Below are 24,220 nucleotides of genomic sequence, written 5' to 3' on the forward strand. Positions count from 1 at the left end.
ACATAGCCTGAAACGTCAGGCAACCAGATCTGGGGATCCAAATAGTAAGTATGACTTTAGGGGGAAAATAAGCAACCAGTTTCAGATTAAATTTTAACAAAGATCCTGATTGCCTAAATATAGTTCTAATACCAAAACTGAGGCAATAAAAATGATGGAAAGTACAGAACATGCAATATTGTCCACCAGATAGTTCATTCTAAGTGGGCTAGAGTGCGAGGTGGGGGTAAGCCAGCATGCACCAGTTCATTTGCTGTGAGTCATGGGTTAGAGTGAGAGGGTAGTTTTGTCCCTATGCTCATCCAGTCCTTTGCCTTTCTGCGGAGACGGCCAACAACAGTGACAAATACAATGGCAGTTTCAATGATGGGACATCTGTCCATTGGGAATTAGTCACTTCCATCAGCCAAATGGTGAAAGACTTTGCATTCTATTATCAATCCCCTAAAATAGCCAATCCTTCTTCTTTTGGCGTCTAGTGTATATAAAGTAATGGGATATTTTCAGATCACTGATGTTCTTAATAGTAGGCTGTCAGGGCCTGATCCAAAGCCTGTTCAAGTCAATGGGAGACTTTCAGCTGACTTCAGCAGACTGTGGATCAGACTCTGGTGTCAATCATTCTAATGAAGCAGGTTGGTATCCAAAGACTGAATTTTCTGAGACAAGGTAAAGGCTTCAATGTGTTCTGTTGCTAAAAATGTACACATTTCTGTATGCTTGTAGTTAAACATTGCCTCCCTTCTCTCTGTCCTTTCCATCTGTGTTTTACAGACATTGCTGGCCAACTAAAGAGACACCACTGCAGACCATGTAATCCCTTAAAAAAAAAACCCATGCTGCCTCGGAAAACAGGACCGCTTCCTCAGAGTTAAAGTGAGCAGCTTCAGCAGCGTGTAAAAGGCCTGTGGTCCATGGCAGTCTGGCTGCTGCCACATCTCATAATGTTTTTACTTCGTTTGGGGCCCTCTGTGGGGGAATCAGGAGTGTATTTGCTTTTCAGTCACTAATGTTCATCCATTCATAGAGTTCTCACCTCTCCTTTGCATACGGTTAAAACTCTCCAGCTGGGGTGCTAAAGCCTTTCTGTGAAGTGGACTGTCATTGGTCTTCAAGATTTCCACAGTTACACGTCAGCCCTCCATTCCATTAGTGGATCTCTCCCAACAAGTGGTAGAGCGAACAGATCTGGCTAGAAGCCTTCCACACTACCACTCTGTGTGACATCATTGTGGCACAAAAACCTGTGCTGGGGAGGGACTGTTTGTTTTTCCGTGTAGTCATTCAGTTTTTTTCCCTAAATCCACGTTTCTGGAAATGATTTATTTTAGATCTGCAAACGGATCACAATTTTAGACAGATGTCTGGGTGCTGAAATTTGCCTCTATGCAGAGGATCTGGATGAAGCCCACCAAGGCAACACTTTAAGTCTTACATGGGTGTGTTTAGAATTTCTGCTGGTCCTTTCCAGAGAGCTGAATTTCTCCCATGTGAGAGAGAGCTCCCCCTTTTGAGCAGGAGCTGAGAACCACAACACAGGGGCAAACAGGTCAATTTGAAGTATTCATTAAGGGCCTGATACAAAGCCAGCGGGAAGCTCTTCACTGACTTCACTGGGCTTTGGATCAAGTTCCAAAATGCAGATGCCTTATCTCTAGGAGAATGGCATTATTTGGTTGATGAGCAATATTCAGAAAACCCCTTAACATTAATTATTTAACCCTGTCCTTTCTGAAGCACTCTTGAATTTAGTGTTTCATGGCACATAAACAAAAGCACATTTTGAAAGGGTGGAATAGAATGATACCAAGGGATTGAAAAATAAGGACAACAGAAAGTGCACTCAAACCTGACTGGCAGGGCTCGTTTGCAGTTAACTATAAGTACTGTGGTCCCCAGTTCAGACATTAGATGGGTTCCATCATTTCTTACATTTACATTTCTGCTTGGTGTTTTAATATTCTCATTGTAATATAGGCTCTGTATCTCCATGCTCAGGAACTACAGAATTGGCTTTCAACAGAGATAGGCAGGTGCCAAATGTCATTAATCTCAGAGGTCAGAAATGTAAATCAGCTGTTTGAATATTCTGGTTCATTGGCACATATGTTAATTTCAGTTTTGTCATTGTTTTGTAGTTTGTTGAATGAATGTGTCTAATACAATTAAATGTAATACATGTATCTTGGACTGTGATCTGTTTGGGGCAAGGAGGTTGACTTACTTTTTAAAAATCACAATGCACATTTATGGGTCTGAAGAAATTATTTTCATAGTAATAACCAGTAACTCTAATGTTTAACCCCATTCGTTTTCATCTCTAAGCAAGTGACATGATTCTCTGAAAAAATTAGCCCTTTAAAACAATGTAATTGAAACTTAATGCCAGCTGGGACAGATGATGATGGTGGATGCTTCCACAATAACCCAATCCCAGTTGATGGGAGAAGGGGAAGAAAGAGAGTTTGAAACTGGATAACAAAAACTTAAGTTCAAAAATACATTAGCAACAGTGGAAAAATATATTCTGTGGAATATTTCCCATGAAATGGCCTGACTCTCTGCAAACTCTTACACATCTGAGTTACTTTATTTACATCTATAGTCAAACTGAACTCAGTAGGATGAGGACTACTTGCATGACTAAAGTTACTTGAGTACAGGAATATTTTCAGCATCAGGCTCTAACCTTGAAAGGACAAACTAAAGTATTTTACTACCTTGTAGCATGCAACTAGAATCTGCACATGACATAAGTTACAAGTACCTGTTCTTCCCTTCCCTTTCTTTTCTCTTGGATTATGTATGTTTGACATTACTTAGATCTAAAAGTATTTTACTTCCTGCATTTAAAATAGGCCAATAAATATATTATACAAAATCTATCCTAGCTTATCTGGCTAATGTATTAGGTTAAATACGTTTAAACAGAACAACCATGTACCCTACAAGTTACAATAAAGATATTTTTGACTGATCCCTGTGTTTGCCTGAATAAGTGTTGGACTCTGAGCTTCTGTGATTCATGGAGTGACCCATGTGATAGTCCAATAACTGGAAATTTGAAAGAGGGTAGTAAAAGCAGCAATATTAGAAAGTAAACATCATGACACAGGCAAGAGTCTTTATCTGAAAAGGAGGAAGAAGGGTTCTAACTTCTTTCAAAAGCAGTTGTTTGAAGAAATAAAACGGTACGCAATCATGTTTCTCTTATACCTGAAGGAATGAAAAGAAGATTATTATGTAGCTACTGGTCATGGTGTGTTGTTTGTCCCCCTCGCTATACTCAGTCCATAGAGGACGAAAGTCTGTTACTCCTCAGTGCTAGAGAGCTTTTGGTTCTTTAGCTCAAGTTGTAGACTCATGATTTTAGCTTTGGTGGTCTCCAGTTCAATCCCTGTTGTTGGCCAAGATGGTGGCATTTACAGCTGTGTCTGCTGAATTAACAATATTGTACATGGATAACATTGCCTCTAATTGCTATGCATGCTCATCAGAGTAAAGGAACAAAATCCGTTCTCTTCTCCCTTACTCCACCAAAGGATAAGCATGTTATAGTTCATATACTAATTAAGAGCAATGAGTAGGTACATGAAATATACAAGGACAGAAGGGGCACACACAAAAAAACACTGCTTTTTGGTCAACAGCCCTTTAAGTACAGAAGAATCAAGGGGTCAGATGAGGCCCAGGCTACCCCATTCCAAATAACACCAACTGTACAAAAACCCTGGTGACAGCAGGAGCAGACATAGGAGAGAGGAAGTGGTACCAAGGTAAGGCTGAGTCTCAATGAGAAGAGACAGCTGTCTCTTTAGGGATCCAGGGCCAGGAGCCTTATAATGAAGGGTAGGGTAAGATTCCCCTCCCTCCCAATCAACCAATTAATCCCCCAGCCAATCAAAACAAAACCCTGCGGGAAAAGCAGCACTTAAGAGCCCTGCTCTCAGTGAGGGAGTGCTCCTGGAGGGAGACACTGCTCTGCTGGTAAACTGGCAACCCCCTGGAAGTTCTCATCCCAGGCGGTGGGAGAGCAATGAGAAACTACTCCACCCAGAAGACACTGGCTGCTTTCAAGGTTTGAGTTTAAAGTAATTTTGATTTTAAAATACATTGGCAGCCAGGACACATGGGGCTGGTGCCAGGAAATATAAAGAGCCCACCAAGGAACGGACAAGCTCCAGGCAGTAAGCTCACCACAGTCTTGATCCAGTTCACCAATGTACAGACACAGAACAAGAGTGCTGCCATCTTACTTCTCACTAAGAACCTGACCCAGAGCCCAGTGAAATCAATGGAGAGACTCCCATTGATTTCAATGGACACTGGATCCAGCCCTAAGTGCTCTCTTTATGATTCCACTTCATGCATCATGAATCCCCTAAGTATGAATTCTATCCCCTCAAGCATGTAAGTGCAGGAGTGACAGCATTCTCTTCTACCTAGAAAAGCAGAAAGATGGGTTTGGGAATAGGGTTGAAGTTTGAGCTCCTGAGTCATAGCCCAACCCTCAATGTTTATTTTTGTCTTGCATGCAGTTCCTTATAAGTGTCTTCAGGTGAAGGAAGATTAATGTCACACTTTCTACTTGACTCACCTTCTGTGGGAGAATGACTAAGGCCCGGGATTTGCTGTGGGATAATCATCTTATAGTCGTAACACCATCTGTCCAGCCTACAAAAGTGTAAACCAAGAAATTGGGTCACAGACTGTCATTGAGAGCAGCCAAACTGAAAACATACTCATCTTGCTGTATGCAGTGTTGTTGTAGCCGTGTTGGTCCCAGGATATTGCAGAGACAAGGTGGGTGAGGTAATATCTTTTATTGGACCAATTTCTGTTAGTGAGAGAGACAAGCTTTCCCATCATCCCTCACACACATATTCTGGAATTGCAATATACTGGGTCCAATTTCTGAAGATGGGTCAAACAACCTGCTAGTCATGTTCCTGAGAGCTGATTAGCATTTGTTATAGAAAGACAAAGCAGATGTCCATGAGGGAGTTAAAGCTACTCATGATGGAGGAGAGACAGTCAAGACCAAACTTTCAGAAAAGGAAGAAGGAATTAGTTTGTATGCAAAAACTAGATGCACAACACGTATCTGTAATTACAAATGCAAAATGGGCTGCTGTGAATGGAAACAGACAATTATAGCCTGCTATACTATCCATTTGCATGTGCAACTGTGGTAAGTAACTGAGTACGCTGAAGGGAACAAATATTTCCTGAGCCCTAGGCTCCCTGAATACAAATATTACCTTTATCTAAATACTAACCATTTTCCCCCTCCCTAGTCATAAGGTGGCTGTCTGCTGTGAGTAAAGGGGTTCAGTATTCAGCAATGTCAATCCAGCAAATTTTGCTATCCTAACTCTCTGGAAAAGGGGGCTATCTAAAGGTCGTTAGAAACCAAGGCCCTCAATTAAAATCTAGCGGAGCTTATTTTTGGTTGTACTTTTCTGAGTTAGGCAGGCAGGAGGTTCTCCTCATTTTTGCTTTTTATTCCTCCTCCAAAGGCTCTGGTATTAAACTGACTTCCTGGGTGATATTTGCAGAAGGCCTAATCTGTAAGGTGAAGATCTCCCCCATAATTAATTATCTTCCATTTCCCCCACCACATGCTCCTCATCAATAATCCACAAGTACTGTATACCCTAACATTTCCCTCCAATTTCATTGTATCCTGTATTCACACGTTCCTCAGTAGATTTATTACAGCAGCTGAATAGGTAACTATGCCTCTTTGATGAGCCTACTGGGAAGTTCTGGTGGTGGTTGTTTGGTTTGTTTATTTGTCTTTCCTTGTAGACCTTGCTCATGCAACCTGCCTATATAGCAGCAGGAAGAGGAGGCTTCCTTTCATCTTAATAAGAAAGAAATACAATCACTGTTAAGGAACTGGAAAGGAGTGCTGCTGATTTCTGGTGAGTTTTTTATTGAAAGAGTCATTTCTCTAAGTCCCCGCCAGAAATCATGTATGCTGTATAAATGTGAAGGTCAGATTTAAGAGCTTTGGCTTTTCATATGTAGAATGTAACTATTTTCATAATAAAGCATTAGGTCAGATAAGTGCTGGCGATTTAACCATCTCAGTGTCTCAGATGAACCAGTTAGGCTCAACAAAATCCCAAAGGAAAATATATCCCCTAAGAGAAAAGTTGGGATATACTCGCACAGAGCAACTATATGCTCTCATTTCCTGACACTGTATGGTCTGGCCTTTATTGCTTAATGTGCCTAACAAGGGTGTGGCTGGGTTCATCTGAGTTTTATAGCTCCCAGGATACAGACCCAGGTATACATTAATTTGGTAGCTCTAGGGCCTGTTTCAGCAGGGACGTAAGGCACCAGGGACAGCAGGTGTTCGGCAAAGGGAGTGAAGAGCAGGAGGCAAAGGGATGCCAAGGGCGAATGGTGCTCTAAAGAAGAGGGAGGGAGAGGAGGAAATATCATGAAACTTCAACTGGATTGAGAGAGGGTCTTGCTTTGGTAACATGTTTGCTAAGCTCACATTGCCTTAATATTAAATCACACAGCTGCCCAGATACCGTTCTGATGAGCAAGCCAGAAACGCCAATAAAAAAATTAACTTACACTCCATGTTAGCTTCCTTTACAGAATCTTGTCATTATTTATTTTTAACACTTTATCTGACACCATTACCTGGAGGAGGTGATCTGAGCTGCTGGCCTGTGGCACAGCACAGCCAATGAGGAGACAGATCAGGATATGGAGCAAAGCAGAGTAAACTGGGGAAGTGGAGTTTGGCTGTCTGACCCGCTCAACAGTGGGGTGGTGTGTCTGTCCATCCTATGGCATGACTGTGTACGGATCAGGAAGAACCAATCTCTTCCTAGAGGGAAAGAAGAAATGTATGTGATTCCGCACTTACTGTCTGTCCCAGATTCTCAGCCACTCTCTGGCTACTTTATGCTAGTATATATAGATTGGGTTTTGTTGCCCTTTAGTCGTGTGATTGCTCTTTTTGTGGTTTCATTATTCCCCAGGGGATCTGTAGGTGCCACTGATTGGGCACTACTACACATCTCAGTTTAAGGTTTAGTCACACAAGGAGATGGTGTGGGTAGAGCAGAAGGAAACTATGGCAGAGAGAACCCATGGTGTTCTATTCTTCTTGATTCCATTCCCACCCAACCTTTGCTGCTCTAACTAACCAGCAGCTCCTCCTCCTCTCTGATCACATTTCCTGCAGTTGACGGTTATTAAAGTGGTTTTATACTCCTGCTCTGATATCACAATAACATCTAAGCATGGATGGCTTTGACAATAAACTTCTTATATAAAGGACAAGAAACTACCTGGTAGTGAAACCTGTAAAGGCTTCCTGGGTAACCTTTGCTGGAATCCCCCTTAAGGTGTTTCTATCACAGTTTTTGCTTCTGAATGTTAGCTAGATTCAAAACACTAATTAAAAGATTGAATGCAATAGTAAATCTGTGCACACAGAAAACTTGTCTCTCATTAAACCCTCCCAGAGCACAGGCCATAGTCAGTTCAGGCATCCCCCTACTGGTTTTTGTGTTCATCACAACTATAGTTAAACTCAAACCTTTTCAAAGGGAATATCTGTGAAAGAGGAGGAGGAATGTGTGAGAGAGGGAGTTAGTTCAGACCCTGTTGCACCTGCAGCTGATATAGACATCCTGGAATTAATTCATTTTATACCTGTGCACTGTTCAATCTGAAAGAAAAAAACAATCACTGAATTGGAAAACTGAGATTTTTAGAAACATTTAAACCTGTCAAATAAAATTCCGATCCAGCCACGTTTTATGCATGTCCTTAACTTTGCATAAGTGGGTAGTCCCAGTGAAGTCAATAGGCTATTCATATGCATACAGTTAAGCACGCATAATTGCTTTAGAAAATCTTGGCCTTTCTGTTTAGACACTTAAGCCAGTGCTACTCAAAGTGGTGGTCCGTGGACCGGTGCCAGTCCGCGAGCCGCCAGCTGCCGGTCTGCGCGCACATTGGGGAAAAAAAATTGCCGGTCCCCCACATCAGATAGCTTGAGAAGCTGTCTTAAGCCATTCCCTTGACTACTGTTGCAGATCCCTGTCTGAATAAGTGCAGTGACTCTCAGGGCATGGCTACACCTGCAGATGTAGAGCGCTGGGAGTTAAACCAGCCTTCGGAGACCACAGCAGGGAAAATGCTGCTGTGTGTTTACACCGTCAGCTGCAAGCACACTGGTGTGGCCACATTAGCAGCTCGTGCAATGCCACAAAGAGCAGTGCATTGTGGTAGCTATCCCGGTGTGCAAGTGGCTGCAACGTGCTTTTCAAATGGGTGGGGTGGAGTGTGTTGTGTGTATGTGGGGGGAGAGAGAGTGGGTTTTTGGGGGGCTGAGAGCATGTCAGCATGCTGTCTTGTAAGTTCAGACAGCAGCAGACCCACCTCACACACGCTCACAACAGCAGCGTTCCACACTAATGGTTTGCTTTGTCCCGGAGCAGATAAGCATGCCAGCTGTCAGAAATGGAGCTTTGAAAGGGCATATCTGCATTCCTGTAGGCAATTTCAAAACAATGACCAGAGTGGCCACTTGACTTCAGGGGATTATGCGACGTTTCCAGAGGCCAATCACAGCGCAGTAACGCAACACCTCGTTCACACTGACGCCCGGGCGTTTCAGCCAGGGCACAGCAAGCCTTATGCTTCTCATGGAGGTGGATTACCAGGAGTGCTCCAGCTGCAGAGTCCAGGCGCTCTACGTGCCTTGCCAGTGTTGACGCATCGGGAGTTAGGGCTCCCGGGGCTGCTTTAATGCGTTCTAACTTGCAAGTGTAGCCAAGCCCTTAATCATTTGGTTTTTTAGCCTTCACCATGGAAATGCTGCCAAGTTGTAAAGTCAGTATAACTATAAGATCTCATAGGAGATGAAAATGTGCAGGCAGAAGCCTGTGTTAATAATACAAATATCTTTGTTAATTAAGAAAAGTAGTAAGAGAAAGGAAGAGACCATTCAAAAGCCCATAAATGGGATGAAGTTTACCGCAACAGTATCTGGGTGAAATTTTTTAATGTACTAACTTTTTTTAATGGTTAACTTTCTATTGCTCCAGAGGACACTAACTATGGATTTAGAATGGCTGTAATGGAGTATATTATTGATCTCATCATCTTATTGTTAAACATAGCAAAGTTAAGCAAGTCAGCACTAAACCCGGGTTTAACTGTGCCTCTGATAAAGTTGTACTGACCCTTCATATTCCAGTAGTAAACATCTTTAGCTAAGTAAATGGAAGACAGAAACCAATAAGCAGAATGACAGCCTCACCTGAAAGCCTTACCAGCAAAAGCACATATGTATGTGCTTAACTTTGAAGCATGTAGCCCCATTGACCCATTTTTGAAATCAATTCTCTTTGACTTCTGTGAGGGCGGAGTCTGGCCAATGCTGAGCGTTTTTTAAAATCCTGCCTTGAATCTGGAAAAAGGAGGTCAACTGGATTGTTGTGACTAAAACCTGATACTCTCTCTTTGGACTTAGTCCACCCTACCTCACAGAACTGTTGTCTCACTGCTCCTTTCCCCAATCTGCTTACCGTGACAAAAAGAATTTCAAGAGGGGTGGCTTGATCCCAGTTTTTAAGTACCCACATGGGGAACAAAAATTGGATAATGAGCTCTTCAGTCTAGCAGACAAAGGTGTAATGAGCCAAGAGCTAGAAGTTGAAGCTAGACAAATTCAGAGTAGAAATACGGCATGCACATAGTCATGGTCATTAACCATTACCGAACCATTTACCAAGGGTTGTGGTGGATTTGCCATCACTGGTCATTTTTAAATCAAGACTGGATGCTTTTCTAAAAGAGATGCAGCAGTTCAAATAGGAATTAATTCAGGGACGTTCTATGGTTTGTGTTGGACAGGAGATCAGACTAGATGATCACAATGGTCCCTTCTGGCCTTATAAACTATTAAACTATCCCCAGCCTTCTCTCTATCCCTTCATTCTTAGCACTGTTGATGCAAGAACTTTCTTCTGTGCAGCTCCTGTTCTCTGGAACAGCCATCCTGTATTTCACAGCCTCATTGTCTCTGCATCTATTTTCAGATCCCATTTGACCCTTTGCCTGTACCTTTACTATTTCTCTCCCCGTACTATGTATAATTTAATTTAACTTTATAATTTTATTTGATTTTGCGAAACATTTTGGGATGCAGTTTGTAGGAAAGATATGACACAAAATAATGTCATCTTGTATTAGTTATCCTCAACCATTATCTTTGTGCAAGGGATCTTTTCAATTCCAGGGCAGAAATACCTTTACTGATATGTGAGTTACAGTATTAATAATTAATCTGCAGTGTTGATACACTGTAGTGTCAGAGTTGCTGTATGGTACTGTGAGTATGTTATTTCTGTCCTTTAAACTGGAATTATGTTTGGACCTGCTGTGTAATTGTCACGTGGTCTGAAACTTGCAGTTACGACAAGGGAAGGGCATTCTTCAATAATCTATGAATACTGTATGTTGACCCGGTTATTGGAATATTTACTGTATGACTATATTGGCTTACTTTAATAGATGGCTGTTGGAAAAACAAGCAGGAAATGAAATAATGACTTGAGGTAAGATACCTCCAAGCAAACACTTCAGGGCAGTTAAGAGACAATGCCTGAGCTATTAACTGTGAAGAGCTTACCTTCCGCGCTCCGGCTAAATTACAGAGCTTGTCTGGCTGATGCTGGGAAGCAACACATCAAAAGGACTAGAAACAGTTGATGACTGTCTCTGTCCAGAGGCTATATAGTTGCTGGGAACTGTTTGGAAGAATAGACCCTGTGGGATCTGGGATAAGATAGGCCTGTCTAGGGCCTCAGGTAAGACAGACATGTTTGTAGCCCTTCTGTTGTCTTAAAACCCTTTTCTCTTATGTTATGCTTTGATCCTACTGTAAAGATTAAACAATACTTTGGTTTAAGAAGGCTGTCTGAGTTCTCAGTATATCGCTAGACTCCTTAAGGGAAGAACCACAAATGCAGAACCTAACTGGACCCGTTGAGTAAGCACAGTCAATACAGAGTGCTATACCCCAGGACCAGATCTAAGAGTGGAAGAATCAAGGGCTTCCACCCTGAGAGAGGTGAAGGCATGAGGCCTGATACCTGTGCGGTTGCACCCAGAGAAAGCAGAGAAGGGTCAGATGTGCAGCTAACTCTGTAACCATCACACCAGCTATTCACCACCTAAATCCCACTTAAGATCTGATAAATATCCTTAGGCCTCAAGGCAGTCCTCCACACACATTTCACCCCATGTCCCTGACCTTGGTACCCCCCTTTGCAATGCATTATTGACTTAGTTATATGTGGTGGTGAGAAAAGCGTGTTTATTTTTAACACATTCTCTGACGAGCAAGCAGATTTCCTTTCCAGGAGTGCTGACTCTGAACATCAGTCGTGCAGATGACTGTGCTCTGAGCATGGAGCAACAAAAGGTTGTCCATATAATTGACATGATATCTCTCATGTTATATGGCTCCTTTCTTTGCTCTTTCATCTTGGTCTAACTGAGTGCAAATAAACAATTTTACTGCCAGGTAGAAATCAAATTTTCTTTCCTGTTCAAAATCTCTTCTCACCAGACTTGGTAATAGCTACACAAGGCAGTTCATAGAATCATCAGGGTTGGAAGGGACCTCAGGAGGTCATCTAGTCCAACCCCCTGCTCAAAGCAGGACCAATCCCCAATTTTTGCCCCAGATCCCTAAATGGCCCCCTCAAGGATTGAACTCACAACCCTGGGTTTAGCAGGCCAATGCTCAAACCACTGAGCTATCCCTCCCCCCTCTGTGGGGTGGGAGGAGAGGGACTGTGGATTTTATTTGTTTCTATTGACGGCAGTGCTTAATTTGTAATGAAAGAGGTGCTCGGGATCCAGCAATTTTTTTACATAACTTATATAGCAAGCTGAGAGGTACTGGGGCTATGAACTGCCAAGCTTAGAAGTGCTGGGGCTCAGCCCTGGCAAACCCTGGCACAAATTAAGCACTGATTGACTGTTACCCTAGCTAGTCACTGTTAAATAAGGGAGGATATCTGGCATGTCTATTTTATGCTGTATCCGTGCAACGTATACAGGACACATGGTAACCTGGAAAACATGTTTAAAATCAAATCCACACATTGCAAATTTCTAGCGACCTCCTGTCTTGTGGAAGGACTATTCTAAAACAAAAGGGGGACAGGGAAGGACCTATATGTGGCCCTCCACCAGGCTATAGGCAGCCTTTTCCTCCCAAGCAGGATAGTTGTTGTGTGGGGCACAGTACTCCAGGTCAGCTATGTACTTTCCTTTTTCTTGCAGTTGTGGCAGATGCCTTTGAGGGATGCTGTTGGAATCCACCTCACTATAAAAAAGCAGGCTCCACAATATTTTTTTCCACTTAATGTCTGCAGTTAGGGGAAGTAGCCACACCCCCTTGTGGCAGCAGCAAAAAAGCACGGCCTCTAGTGCATGAAATGAGATTAATGGGTATCTAGAGTATGTAGAAAGGACTTTCCTATTATCCCATTCACCTCCCTTCCCTTGATGTGTACGAACCATTCATTGCCATGATGCCCTTTTGCAGGGAAGAGGTACGGTTCTCCAGCTGGTGGAATGGGAAAGGGTGTGAGCCAAAGGGAACGCTAGAGATTAGCTTTGCTCTGCCATTGAACATAGTGTCAATGCAATGAGGCTGTAGGGATGTGTGCAGAGCGAAAGGGAGGTTTGCACAGTGCTGGAAGGAGATTTGGAGTTTGTTTCTCTGCTTTTCTTCCTTGTTCCCACCAAAGCTGCCAATTTGCCCCTATTCCTCATCCCCTTCCAGCACTGCTGGGACTGTGGGACAGCTGAACAAGGACCAGTCCACTCCTCTTCCCAAGCCAGTCTGAACAGCACTGCTCACTCTTCCTGGGGCCAAAGCAGGGAGCCTGATCTGTCAAAGAGTCAGCAGAGCTGGGGAGAAACGAAGGGGTTTTTCCCTCTCAGAAAATTTAGAGAAAATAGTTTTGTTTATTTTGCATTGAAAATTTAGACATTTCTGTTAAATATATATTTCTGTTAAATTCAATTCAAAATGGGTACCTCTATGCTTCATGGGAGTGGAGTTCAGGTCTTATGCTCCTATTCTCTTCTATGGGCCAGGGATTTTAGCCAGACTACATCTCCCATAATGCTCCACTTTCTTGGGGCAAGGAAGGGAGAGTGTCATAATAGTCCCTGGCCATGGTGCATCATGAGAGATGTAGTCTGGCAAGAGAGTCCATCCCATAGAAGAGAATGGAAGCTTAAATCCCCCAAAGTACAACTTCCATGAGATACAGTGGCATCATTTTCAATTGAAATTATCCACAGGCAGTAGATACTTTTCACCAAAATCTTTGATTAGTTTAAAATCCATTTTTTCTGTCAAAACACAGTTCTGATGGAAAAATTTTGACCAGCCCTAAGAGTCAGGAAGGTTTTGACTAGCCCAAAACATAACCTCAAGTCGCGAATTTTCAAAGTACGGCTGCCTTTATTTACAAACTATACACAGTTTATTAGTGAAGAGATGGATCAAAATGCAATATGTTGAGCCAGTAAAAAAATCACAGATGGTCCAAAACTGAGAGTAAGTAAGAAATTATTAAAAAGAAAAGCAGTGCCTTCTGCATACTGAGAAGTAGCAACCCCCCACTCTTCAAAACTCACATGTACTGAGGGAAACTGACCCTTTCATTAGTTAAATCTGGAGATGAAGATAATCAACTGTATCCTTCCTGAAGCAGTTTCAGTACATGACAAAAACATGTTTTTTTCTGTTTTGTCTAAAGCAAAAAAGCCAAGAATTTCCAAAGTAACTAACAATTTGGGAGCCTCAGTTTTGGTTGCCCTACTTGAGATGGTTGAGGCCTGAATTTTGGGCTCAGGGTTGTTGGGTTTTTTTGAAAATCAGGCCCCTTTAAGGTGTCTTAAGTTGGGCACCCAAAAACTGAGGCACCCAAAATCTTTTTAGGGATACAGACTAACACAGCTGCTACTCTGAATCCAAAATCTCTAGTCTGTCAGTCAAGTAACTTTTATTTTTCTGTCTCTCTGGTGCATCCAGTGAGGCCCCTGAACCATCAAGATACAAAAGGAGCACTTAAAGACAACAAAGTCATTACGGAGAAACTAAATGAATTATTTGCTTCAGTCTTCACGGCTGAGGATGTTAGGGAGATTCTCAAACCTGAGCCATCCTTTGTAGGTGACAAAACTGAGGAATTGTCATAGACTGAAGTGTCACTAGAGGAGGTTTTGGAATTAATTGAGAAACTTAACAGTAACAAGTCCCTGGAACCAGATGGCATTCACCCAAGAGTTCTGAAAGAACTCAAATGTGAAATTGCGGAACTATTAACTATGATTTGTAACCTGTCCTCCTAAATCAGCTTCTGTACCCAGTGACTGGAAGATAGCTAATCTAACACCAATATTTAAAAAGGGCTCTAGAGGTGATCCCAGCAATTACAGACCAGTAAGTCTAACGTCAGTACCAGGAAAATTAGTTGAAACAATAGTAAAGAATAAGATTGTCAGACACATAGAAGAACATAAATTGTTGGGCAAAAGCCAATATGGTTTCTGTAAAGGGAAATCATGTCTTACTAATCTATTAGAGTTCTTTGAGGGGGTCAACAAACATGTGGACAAGGGGGATCCAGTGGATATAGTATACTTAGGTTTCCAGAAAGCCTTTGACAAGGTCCCTCATCAAAGGCTCTTATGTAAATTAAGTTGTTATGAGATAAAAGGGAAGATCCTTTCGTGAACTGAGAACTGGTTAAAAGACAGGGAACAAAGGGTAGGAATAAATGGTAAATTTTCAGAATGGAGAGGGGTAACTAGTGGTGTTCCCCAAGGGTAAGTCCTAGGACCAATCCTATTCAACTTGTTCATAAATGATCTGGAGAAAGGGGTAAACAGTGAGGTGGCAAAGTTTGCAGACGATACTAAACTGCTCAAGATAATTAAGAGCAAAGCAGACTGTGAAAAACTTCAAAAAGATCTCACAAAACTAAGTAATTGCGCAACAAAATGGCAAACGAAATTTAAGAACATAAGAAAGGACATACTGGGTCAGACCAAAGGTCCATCCAGCCCAGTATCCTGTCTACTGACAGTAGCCAATGCCAGGTGCCCCAGAGGGAGTGAACCTAACAGGTAATGATCAAGTGATCTCTCTCCTGCCATCCATCTCCACGCTCTGACTAACAGAGGCTAGGGACACCATTCTTTACCCATCCTGGCTGATAGTCATTAATGGACTTAACCTCCATGAATTTATCTAGTTCTCTTTTAAACCCTGTTATAGTCCTAGCCTTCACAACCTCCTCAGGCAAGGAGTTCCACAGGTTGACAGTGCGCTGTGTGAAGAAGAACTTCCTCTTATTTGTTTTAAACCTGCTGCCCATTAATTAATTTGGTGGCCCCTGGTTCTTATATTATGGGAACAAGTAAATAACTTTTCCTTATTCACTTTCTCCACACCACTCATGATTTTATATACCTCTATCATATCCCCCCTTAGTCTCCTCTTTTCCAAGCTGAAAAGTCCTAGTCTCTTTAATCTCTCCTCGTATGGAACGCATTCTAAACCCCTAATCATTTTAGTTGCCCTTCTCTGAACCTTTTCTAATGCTAGTATATAATGTGGATAAATGTAAAGTAAGAGCACATTGGAAAAAATAACCCCAACTATACATACAATATGATGGGGGCTAATTTAGCTACAACTAATCAGGAAAGAGATCTTGGAGTCATCGTGGATAGTCCTCTGAAGACATCCACACAGTGTGCAGCGGCAGTCAAAAAAGCAAACAGGATGTTAGGAATCCTTTAAAAAGGGATAGAGAATAAGACCGAGAATATTTTATTGCCCTTATATATATCCATGGTACACCCACGTCTTGAATACTACATACAGATGTGGTCTCCTCATCTCAAAAAAGATATATTGGCATTAGAAAAAGTTCAGAGAAGGGCAACTAAAATGCTAGGGCTATAACAGGGTTTAAAAGAGAACTAGATAAATTCATGGAGGTTAAGTCCATTAATGGCTATTGTTAGGGTTTCCTCCCCACTCTGAACTCTAGGGTAGAGATGTGGGGACCCACATGAAAGACCCCCTAAGCTTATTTCTACCAGCTTATGTTAAAAACTTCCCCAAGGCACAAATCTCTATTTGTCCTTGAACCAAGGTATGCTGCCACCAAGTGATTTAGACAAAGAATCAGGGAAAGGACCACTTGGAGTTCCTATTCCCACAAAATATCCCCCCAAGCCTACATCCCCTTTCCTGGGGAGGCTTGAAAAATAAACAAGGTGAGCACAAACCAGACCCTTGGGTTTGTAGGACACTAAAAACCCAATCAGATTCTTTAAAAACAGAACTTTATAATAAAGAAAAGAAAGTAAAAGAAGCCCCTCTGTAAAATCAGGATGGAAGGTAATTTTACAGGACAATAAGATTCAAAACACAGAGGATTTTCCCTCTTTGGCAAAACTTAAACGTTACAAAAAAACAGGGATAAACCTCCCTCTAGCACAGGGAAAATTCACAAGCTAAAACAAAAGATAAACTAACACATTTCCTTGCTTTACTTACAATTTTTGTAATCTAGATGCTTAGTTCAAGTAGGCCTTTGGGAGATGTATTTTCCCTGTCCCGATTCCTCCCTGACCCAGAGAGAACGCAAAACCCTTCCCCCACAGATTTGAAAGTATCTTCTCCCCTTATTGGTCCTTTTGGTCAGGTGCCAACCAGGTTACCTGAGCTTCTTAACCCTTTACAGGTAAGGAGGGATTTTATGATACCCTTAGCTGTATGTTTATGACAGCTATTAGCCAGGATGGATAAGGAATAGTGTCCCTAGCCTCTGTTTGTCAGAGGGTGGAGACGGATGGCAGGAGAGAGGTCACTTGATCGTTACCTGTTAGGTTCACTCCCTCTGGGGCACTCGGCATTGGCCACCGTCAGCAGACAGGTTCTAGGCTGAATGGACCTTTGTCTGACCCAGTATGCTCTAATAAATGTGTTAGTCTCTAAAGTGCCACAAGTACTCCTGTTCTTTTTGTGGATACAGACAAACACGGCTGCTACTCTGAAACCTGACCCAGTATGGCCATTCTTATGTTCTTATCCAAGAGCCCTAAGGGAAAGACAGTGTGTGGCTGGGGACACACCCTTGCCCAAGCAATTCTGTGTCTCAGCAGCGGCATGACTTAATGCATCCCTTTTAGCTTCTCTATCCTGTGTCTGCAGCCATACTCACCCCCAAAGCTTCAGAATAGGGAAGGCACAAACTGCTTCTGCTCAAGTAGCAGCACAGGGGTCAATTGGCCCCTCTGTGTTTATCTTAGGGCTGAGTGAAAATAATCAGATTGTAAAATCTTTACCTCTAAAGGGTTTCTATTTTCTTGTGATGTTGCAAAAATGTAAGGTTTTGTGAAAAACATGCAAGTTTTGGACTGAATTTTTGCCTTGCAAACAGAATTTTTTAAAAAGTTCACCTAAAAATGGTCCTATTTTAGAGCAAAAACTTCAACATTTGGAAATTCCTTTTGGTCCAAAAATCAATTTTTGCATGTTTCAAGAGAGGAAGGAGATTTTGCAAAATGTTGCAGAAATGCAAAACTTAGCAGATGCAAAATCACCCACAGTTAAATTATAAAAATGTTCACCCAAAACATTCTTGAAAAATGCTCCTAGTTTTGCACCACCCTCATTTTACTCCCTAGCCTTGAATCTTGGGACAGAGTGACATTGCTCTATCTCAGATATCAAACTCTCTATTAGAAAAGGAGTACTTGTGGCACCTTAGAGACTGACAAATTTATTTGAGCATAAGCTTTCGTGAGCTACAGCTCACTTCATCGGATGCATGCACAAAAGCTTATGCTCAAATACATTTGTTAGTCTCTAAGTTTTCAGAGTAGCAGCCGTGTTAGTCTGTATTCGCAAAAAGAAAAGGAGTACTAGTGGCACCTTAGAGAATGCATCGGATGAAGTGAGCTGTAGCTCACGAAAGCTTATGCTCAAATAAATTGGTTAGTCTCTAAGGTGCCACAAGTCCTCCTTTTCTTTTTGCGGATACAGACTAACACGGCTGCTACTCTGAAAACTCTCTATTGATACACTGGGTGCTGGTTGTTTTTTGGGACCAGTACTTTTTATGCTGTTTTTGTGGATTGTGCTTTTACTACATATCAACCCTGGGTATGCTAAATCAGTTCAACTGAGATCAAAAGCAATATTGTCTAGCCATGTAGTGAGATGGGAGCTTGCATGCAACCACTGAAGTGAAATTTGTCACACTTACTGTACCTTAGCACTTCCTGCTGCAGATGTGACATGTGGAGAACAGCTTGAACAGTTCACACTCAGGCAGTTCTGTGAGAGTTGCTAGTGAGATGCAATACACAATTCCTCTGAAAACAAAGAACCATTTGATATACATTTGCAGCTACACCAAACTGAGCCATATAGGGCATAATTCTGCCTTGTCTTGCATGGATGTGAGAGGCACATCTCCCCCCCAACCCGTTCTCCCCTCACTTCCCCGCCCCTCCCCCCCCCCCCCCTTGAATCTCCCAAATGGCTATCCTCTCATTCTCTAGGAAGGGGCATGCCTGATAAACCTGGTGGCTTCGCAAGGAAAAGGTCAGGTTCCATCCCCCTCCCTCCCAGCTACTGGCATGCAGCACTGCTGATTGTGCTCCTCTGTGCCATTCTGCCTCACATAGGCAGAATGGCTCCAGGAACCTCTGCTTGGCCATTACAGCTTCTTCTCCCCTTCACATGGCCCAGACAGGAAATGCAGGGTGGAGCCTCAACTCATTCTTAAGATTTTTAAATACAACACAGAGCGCACTTACCTGCTGATTTAACTTTAGCACACACACACAGTGAAGAAAAGGTGCAGTTTTTCCTCTAGATGTTTTCACTAGGAGATGATCTGTCATGTTTATTCAGTGCAGAAAGAGAAGGCTTATGTAGAAGGTGGTGTTTCAAGCTATTTATTTTGAATGATTTAATATGAATATACAACTTTTCACTCATAAAAAGGCACAGAGGTTAGAGCAAGTGTACGTCTAAACCTTCTCCAAGTGAAGGCTACATTAATAACTTGCAGAAGACTGAAGGCCACACCTAGTTTACGTGAAGCAGAGCAGAAAGCCTATACCCTCTACTCTCTTTTATTGTTTGTGTCTCTCTTTTAAATGTATATGTTAATTTAATGCATGTGAAAGGGACCAGATTGCCAACCCAGGAAAGCAAAATCCTGTATTTACTTACTGAACAGGTACAGCATGGGCAGACTTCTCCATAACATCTGGCTAATGTGATGTGCTATGACATGAAGTGACCACCCATAATATGATGCTGAAAATATACTTTATCTCCATACCCATTCAGCCCTTGGCTTCTGTGCTGAGACTGCCAATGCAGGTGGCAATTAGTGCCTGTTGTGGTGATGGTGACTAATCTGGGCACTTGTTCATTGCCCGCTGAACTCTAGTGCATCTCCCTTCTAGGAACAGACCACTGTCCGAAAGAGTCTCCCTAGACCCCATTATGGGAACTGCTGTTGCAGAGATACTCTTGGGAGTATTATTGTGCCTCTCCTGATAAGAAGAGTTTTCATTTGTGTTTACTATGCTCAGATGGGCTGGGGCTTTGTGGAGGTTTTCGTTCAACTGCAGGAGTGTTGACTGCAGCTGTTACCGATGTTACATCCTGTTTCCTCTGTTTTATTCATTTGTCTTCCAGGGCACTAGCCATGACCGCGTTCACAGAGGTCCTGGAATGGGACGTGCTCACACAGCAATGTTAGCTGAATACAGTAGGTATTAGAAATGGTTGGATAATTGGTGGGAGAGGAGAAAGTTTGCAAAAATATTTGACTTTTTTTCTGGTTTTTCATCAAAATTTCAAAACGTTCCACATTTTCCAGCCAGTTCTGGCAGGTGTAAGTATGTAGGTGTACCCACAAAAAGGGTATTGGCTAGGGTTTCCAAATGAGTCTAGGAGAGTTAGGGGCACAAATCTATTGAAATTGAGTGGGAGTTTGGTGCCATGCTGCTTTGAAAATCCCAGCCCTAAAGACTAAGGGCTTAATCCTGTTCCCTTGAAATCAATGCTCATGCGCCCACTGACATCAGTGAGGCAGAATCAGGCACTAGCAGCAGGGAAAATCTCCTGCCACTCTTGCTATTAATGTACCCTGTAGAAAGAGCTCACTGCATGTTTTCCTTTATGCTGGCATTGTGTCCTTCCCTTGAGATCCTTGTCTCGCATTTTAAAGGCCTGAAGACCACACTGCGACTGGCAGGCTGGCTTTCTTCTCCTCTCTTGGGAGTCACATGGTCCCGCTCGTAGGCCATTTTGTATATGTTGCTATACTATCACTGTTGTTTTAGTATAGTTATTGTTAATAAGATAATTACTATCAGTGATACAAGTTAACAGCATCCTAGATTTACACAGAGCCTTTGCTAATAATACTCCACTAATTTTAATGTACTTTTTACCATGCTGAGGCCTTACAGTTCACTTGTCCTGCAGGAAGAGTGTCCGTACAGGAACACAATGTGTTCCAATGGGATTCTCCCTGCAGGCCAGGAAACCTGTGTTGGGGTTTAATGCTCGAGGACAGTGTGTATCTTGTTCAAAGATGTCTCTCTTCTGGGTTCTCTGTTTTTGCTCTGGCTTCTGTTTCCCTGGCTGATGAACTGCATGTGGCTATCTGTATAGAAAACAGTATCTAATTAGTGGTGCCCTTTGTATTGTGGAAAATGCATAAAATAAAGTATATTGGGCTAGATTGTCCCCTCCACATCTGTGGTCAGAGAGGATGAAAACCTGGTGGATTCAAGCAGGAAGAGGGGCAGGCTGCCTCTTCAGCACCATCCTCCCCTTCTTTCCACCTAGCAGAATACCCCAGTGGCTACTTTGCAAGTTCCATGAGCAGGTTCCACTGACCAGGTTCCATGAGCAGAGAGGGAGCTGTTTTGTCCATGGAATTGTCCCCATGGAAAATCCGAGAATAAGGCCGTGCTGACTCTCTCAGCATTCATTTCCTCACTGTTCCCCTCTGCACTCTGAAACTCCCCCTGAGGGTGGTATCAGGGGCAGCAGCTGCCAGCTGGATCCATGCTCCCAGTTGTCTAGAAGCTTAAGGGAGAGGGTCAGGAGGTTGTGAAGCAGCTCAGACCACTGTAGAGGTGACCATAACTTCTGACTGGTCCCCCAAAATCTATGTGTTTGTGGACCAAATCCCTTGCTACTTCCTTGAGTGGGATGGGGAACACTTACTACCCTCTATCCACAGAACAATATGGAAGGAACTCTGTCTGATCCTATAGGAGTCTTTCCAGTGACTTCAGTGGGCTTTGGATCAGGCCCTGTGAGTAGCAACTTGCAGATTTTCCTGTTTCTTCTGCAAAAAAAAACAAAAAACAAAAAACAAACCCCACACATGGGGGTGGGGGGAGCTATTTAACCCTTTGTTCATTAAACCAAGCCTGGAAGTTCCAGGCGATAAGCTGGGCCGAGCCCATGGCTCTCATATGTTTCAGAAATAATGCATGTGCTTTTCACCCACTCATGGGACCACATCCTGCACTCCTTACTCAGGCAAAGGTCCCACTGAAGCCAAGGATTCGGGGTTTTGCCTGTCTAAGGCAGCTGGACAGAACAGAAAGGCTTGTTCCAAATTCTTAGTTAATCATAATAAAATGAATGGAATGATCATGAAAGTGCTGACAAATGAAGTACATCCACTGGAATCCAGTCTGCAGCTGCTGCATGGTTGCGCCCTCTAGGACATGGACAGCACAGGGCAAATTATTCCCACCAAGGATCAGTCCTGCTCCCATCGACAATGGCTTCAATCCAGCAAAGCATGGAAGTTTGTGAGTAATCCTAGTGAAGGTAAGCATGTGCATACGTGCTGTGCTTTGGATCCAGAAAACGAGGCATGCTTTAGAGGGAACCACCTTTAGGAAGAGAGATTATTTCATTCTCCAGGATCAGTTGGTATTCTCTGCCTTTATTGACAGCTGCTAGCAAGAGTGCCTAGCTAGTGCAGTTGTGATAACGGGTATGGTGACATGGCTACCTGTCCACTGGAAATGGGACTGATCTCACCAACGCTTCCAATTCACATTCAGTCCCAATGTACATAGGTCATGTCTGCCAGAAGAAAAAGTAACTTTGATCACACCTGAGTAGCAACACGGTTTATTTAAAAAAAAATCTTGGACAAAAATAAAAAGCACTTGTGTTAATTTATTACTAACTTCTGAGGGGGTTGTTTTGTGTGTGTGTGTGTGTTCTGTAAATTCAAAAACATCATTAAAGTACATTAGAGCATTCTTAAAGGGAAAGAATTCTGCATCAAGCTGACAGCTAGAACACTGAAACATCTCCGTTTGGGAACTATTACCATTTGCCAAGTTCCTCTTATGTTTTGTTTATATGCACTTTCCAGTGTGGGTTTTTTTCCCCCCTGAATTTACTGAATAGATAGATATATTTGCGTAGCATGAAATACGCTTTTAACTGTCTGAAACAGAAAACAAAGTGGGGGGAAAAAAACTATTTCATTAATATTGTCTTTGGAGTACTTTTTTAAAAGTTTCAGGATGTTAATTATAAGTTATATACCAGCTATAAATATGCATCAAAAACTTAACTGAAATCCAAACATTTAAAAAAACAAATCTTTAGGCCATCTCAAGAATAAAAAAACCATCGCTGGCTTCTGTCTATGATATTTTCTGTTGTAATTGATGACTGGCCTCCTTTAAAGTATTGATATTAAAGTATTGCTGGTTACTGTGCCGTGCATTTGTTTTGAGTTCGTACTCCCTCGTTTCTCAATGAGGCCAAAATCTAAAATAAATAAAACCCCCTCTTAGTTCTGGAAAGCAGAGGCGTAAGTTAGAGAATAAGACACATTTTAAAAAATTCAACTTTACCTGGCTTCTATATTCAAGCAGTGAAGAGTGGTTCATTAGGCAACCTGAGCACAGTGCAAACAACCGACCGACCCTGTGAGAGTGATGTTGATTCCTCCCAACCTTGTATCAGAAATGAGTCCCACAGCTCCTTGCAAAGTAATTGGTCTAATTAGGTGGTAGGAAGGAGCTTCTTTAAATTCCTCAGAAACTAAGACGTGTCATCCGCTTAACATCTTAACATCTGTTACTGTCTCTTGCACATTTCACCACCGCACAGGTCTGAAGGAGACGTTGCCTGACCCTTTAGACGAAAAGAAACAAACCAAAACACCTTTGAAACAGAGAAAAAATTAGCCTTTCCTTCAGTGGGATGAAGCATGTCAGGCATTTCGCCCCATCTTTATTTCTCAATTTGGTGCATGTTTGCCTGGGTGAGTACGGCTTTCTCTTTGTTAATAAACAACTAGGAGGACATGGCATATCCTGCAGTAATCCTTACTGATGGGATAATGTGGTCCTGAAATTGTTTCCTGAGAGACTGATCACTGTGCAGGTTACCCCCTCCTCCTGTTTCCATTTTTGCAATTTCGTTTCAAATGGGCTATTTTGATTTTTAACTATGAGTGATTAGAATGACAACTAATTTGCTTTCTTTTTTTTTCTTTAACTTTGTTGTCTGGCAGCAAGTAAGTAACTATTTAATTATGGCTTATTGCTCATTCAGTAGGTGTAATTTGAAAATATGTTTAGAATATTGATTAGGTTATTACTTAGCCATTGGCCAGGTGTCAGGCATACACACACAGAGTGTATGAGAGCTGTATACATAAATGGTGAAGGGTTGTGAAGGTTACTTTGCAAGACGCAGTTGCTGAATGTTTGAGGCTCTTTAAACATATCCTGTTTAGTTTTTTTCCCCCTTACTCATATTCTTTAAATGCTGCTGTGCAGTATTTATATGAACTATTGGTACACCACCACAGAGGAGCAATTTAACATATATACACCTCTACCCCGATATACCACTGTCCTCGGAAGCCAAAAAATCTTACCGCATTATAGGTGAAACCGCATTATATTGAACTTGCTTTGATCCACTGGAGCACGCAGCCCCGCACCCCCGGAGCGCTGCTTTACCGCGATATATCCGAATTCGTGTTATATCGGGTAGCGTTATATCGGGGTAGAGGGGTGTGTGTGTGTGTATGTA

At 42.3% G+C, this 24,220-nt stretch overlaps 1 protein-coding gene and 1 long non-coding RNA gene across 4 annotated transcripts in view; one reads left to right on the forward strand and one right to left on the reverse strand.

Moving 5' to 3' along the window:
- Nucleotides 1-2,536: 2,536 nt before the first annotated feature.
- Nucleotides 2,537-23,235, reverse strand: LOC125639547 (uncharacterized). 3 transcript variants are annotated; one of them, XR_007357516.2, is made up of 6 exons: nucleotides 23,029-23,235; nucleotides 18,922-19,001; nucleotides 18,371-18,474; nucleotides 6,667-6,856; nucleotides 4,598-4,674; nucleotides 2,537-3,216 (listed from the first exon to the last, which is right to left on the reverse strand). It is a non-coding gene; the product is annotated as an uncharacterized LOC125639547 (long non-coding RNA). The 3 variants fall into 3 exon arrangements; XR_007357515.2 differs by lacking the exon at nucleotides 18,922-19,001 and having other exon boundaries at nucleotides 23,029-23,175; XR_007357514.2 differs by lacking the exons at nucleotides 18,922-19,001; nucleotides 23,029-23,235 and having other exon boundaries at nucleotides 18,371-18,580.
- Nucleotides 23,227-24,220, forward strand: part of CDHR1 (cadherin related family member 1) — a 56,280-nt gene continuing 55,286 nt past the window's right edge. Inside the window, exon 1 of the mRNA XM_048856894.2 lies at nucleotides 23,227-23,441. Within this exon, the coding sequence (XP_048712851.2) occupies nucleotides 23,381-23,441 (61 nt within the window). The 5' untranslated portion in view covers nucleotides 23,227-23,380. The remainder of the gene's footprint in view (nucleotides 23,442-24,220) is intronic.

This window comes from Caretta caretta, chromosome 7, assembly GCF_965140235.1.
Source record: "Caretta caretta isolate rCarCar2 chromosome 7, rCarCar1.hap1, whole genome shotgun sequence".
NCBI lineage: Eukaryota > Metazoa > Chordata > Testudines > Cheloniidae > Caretta > Caretta caretta.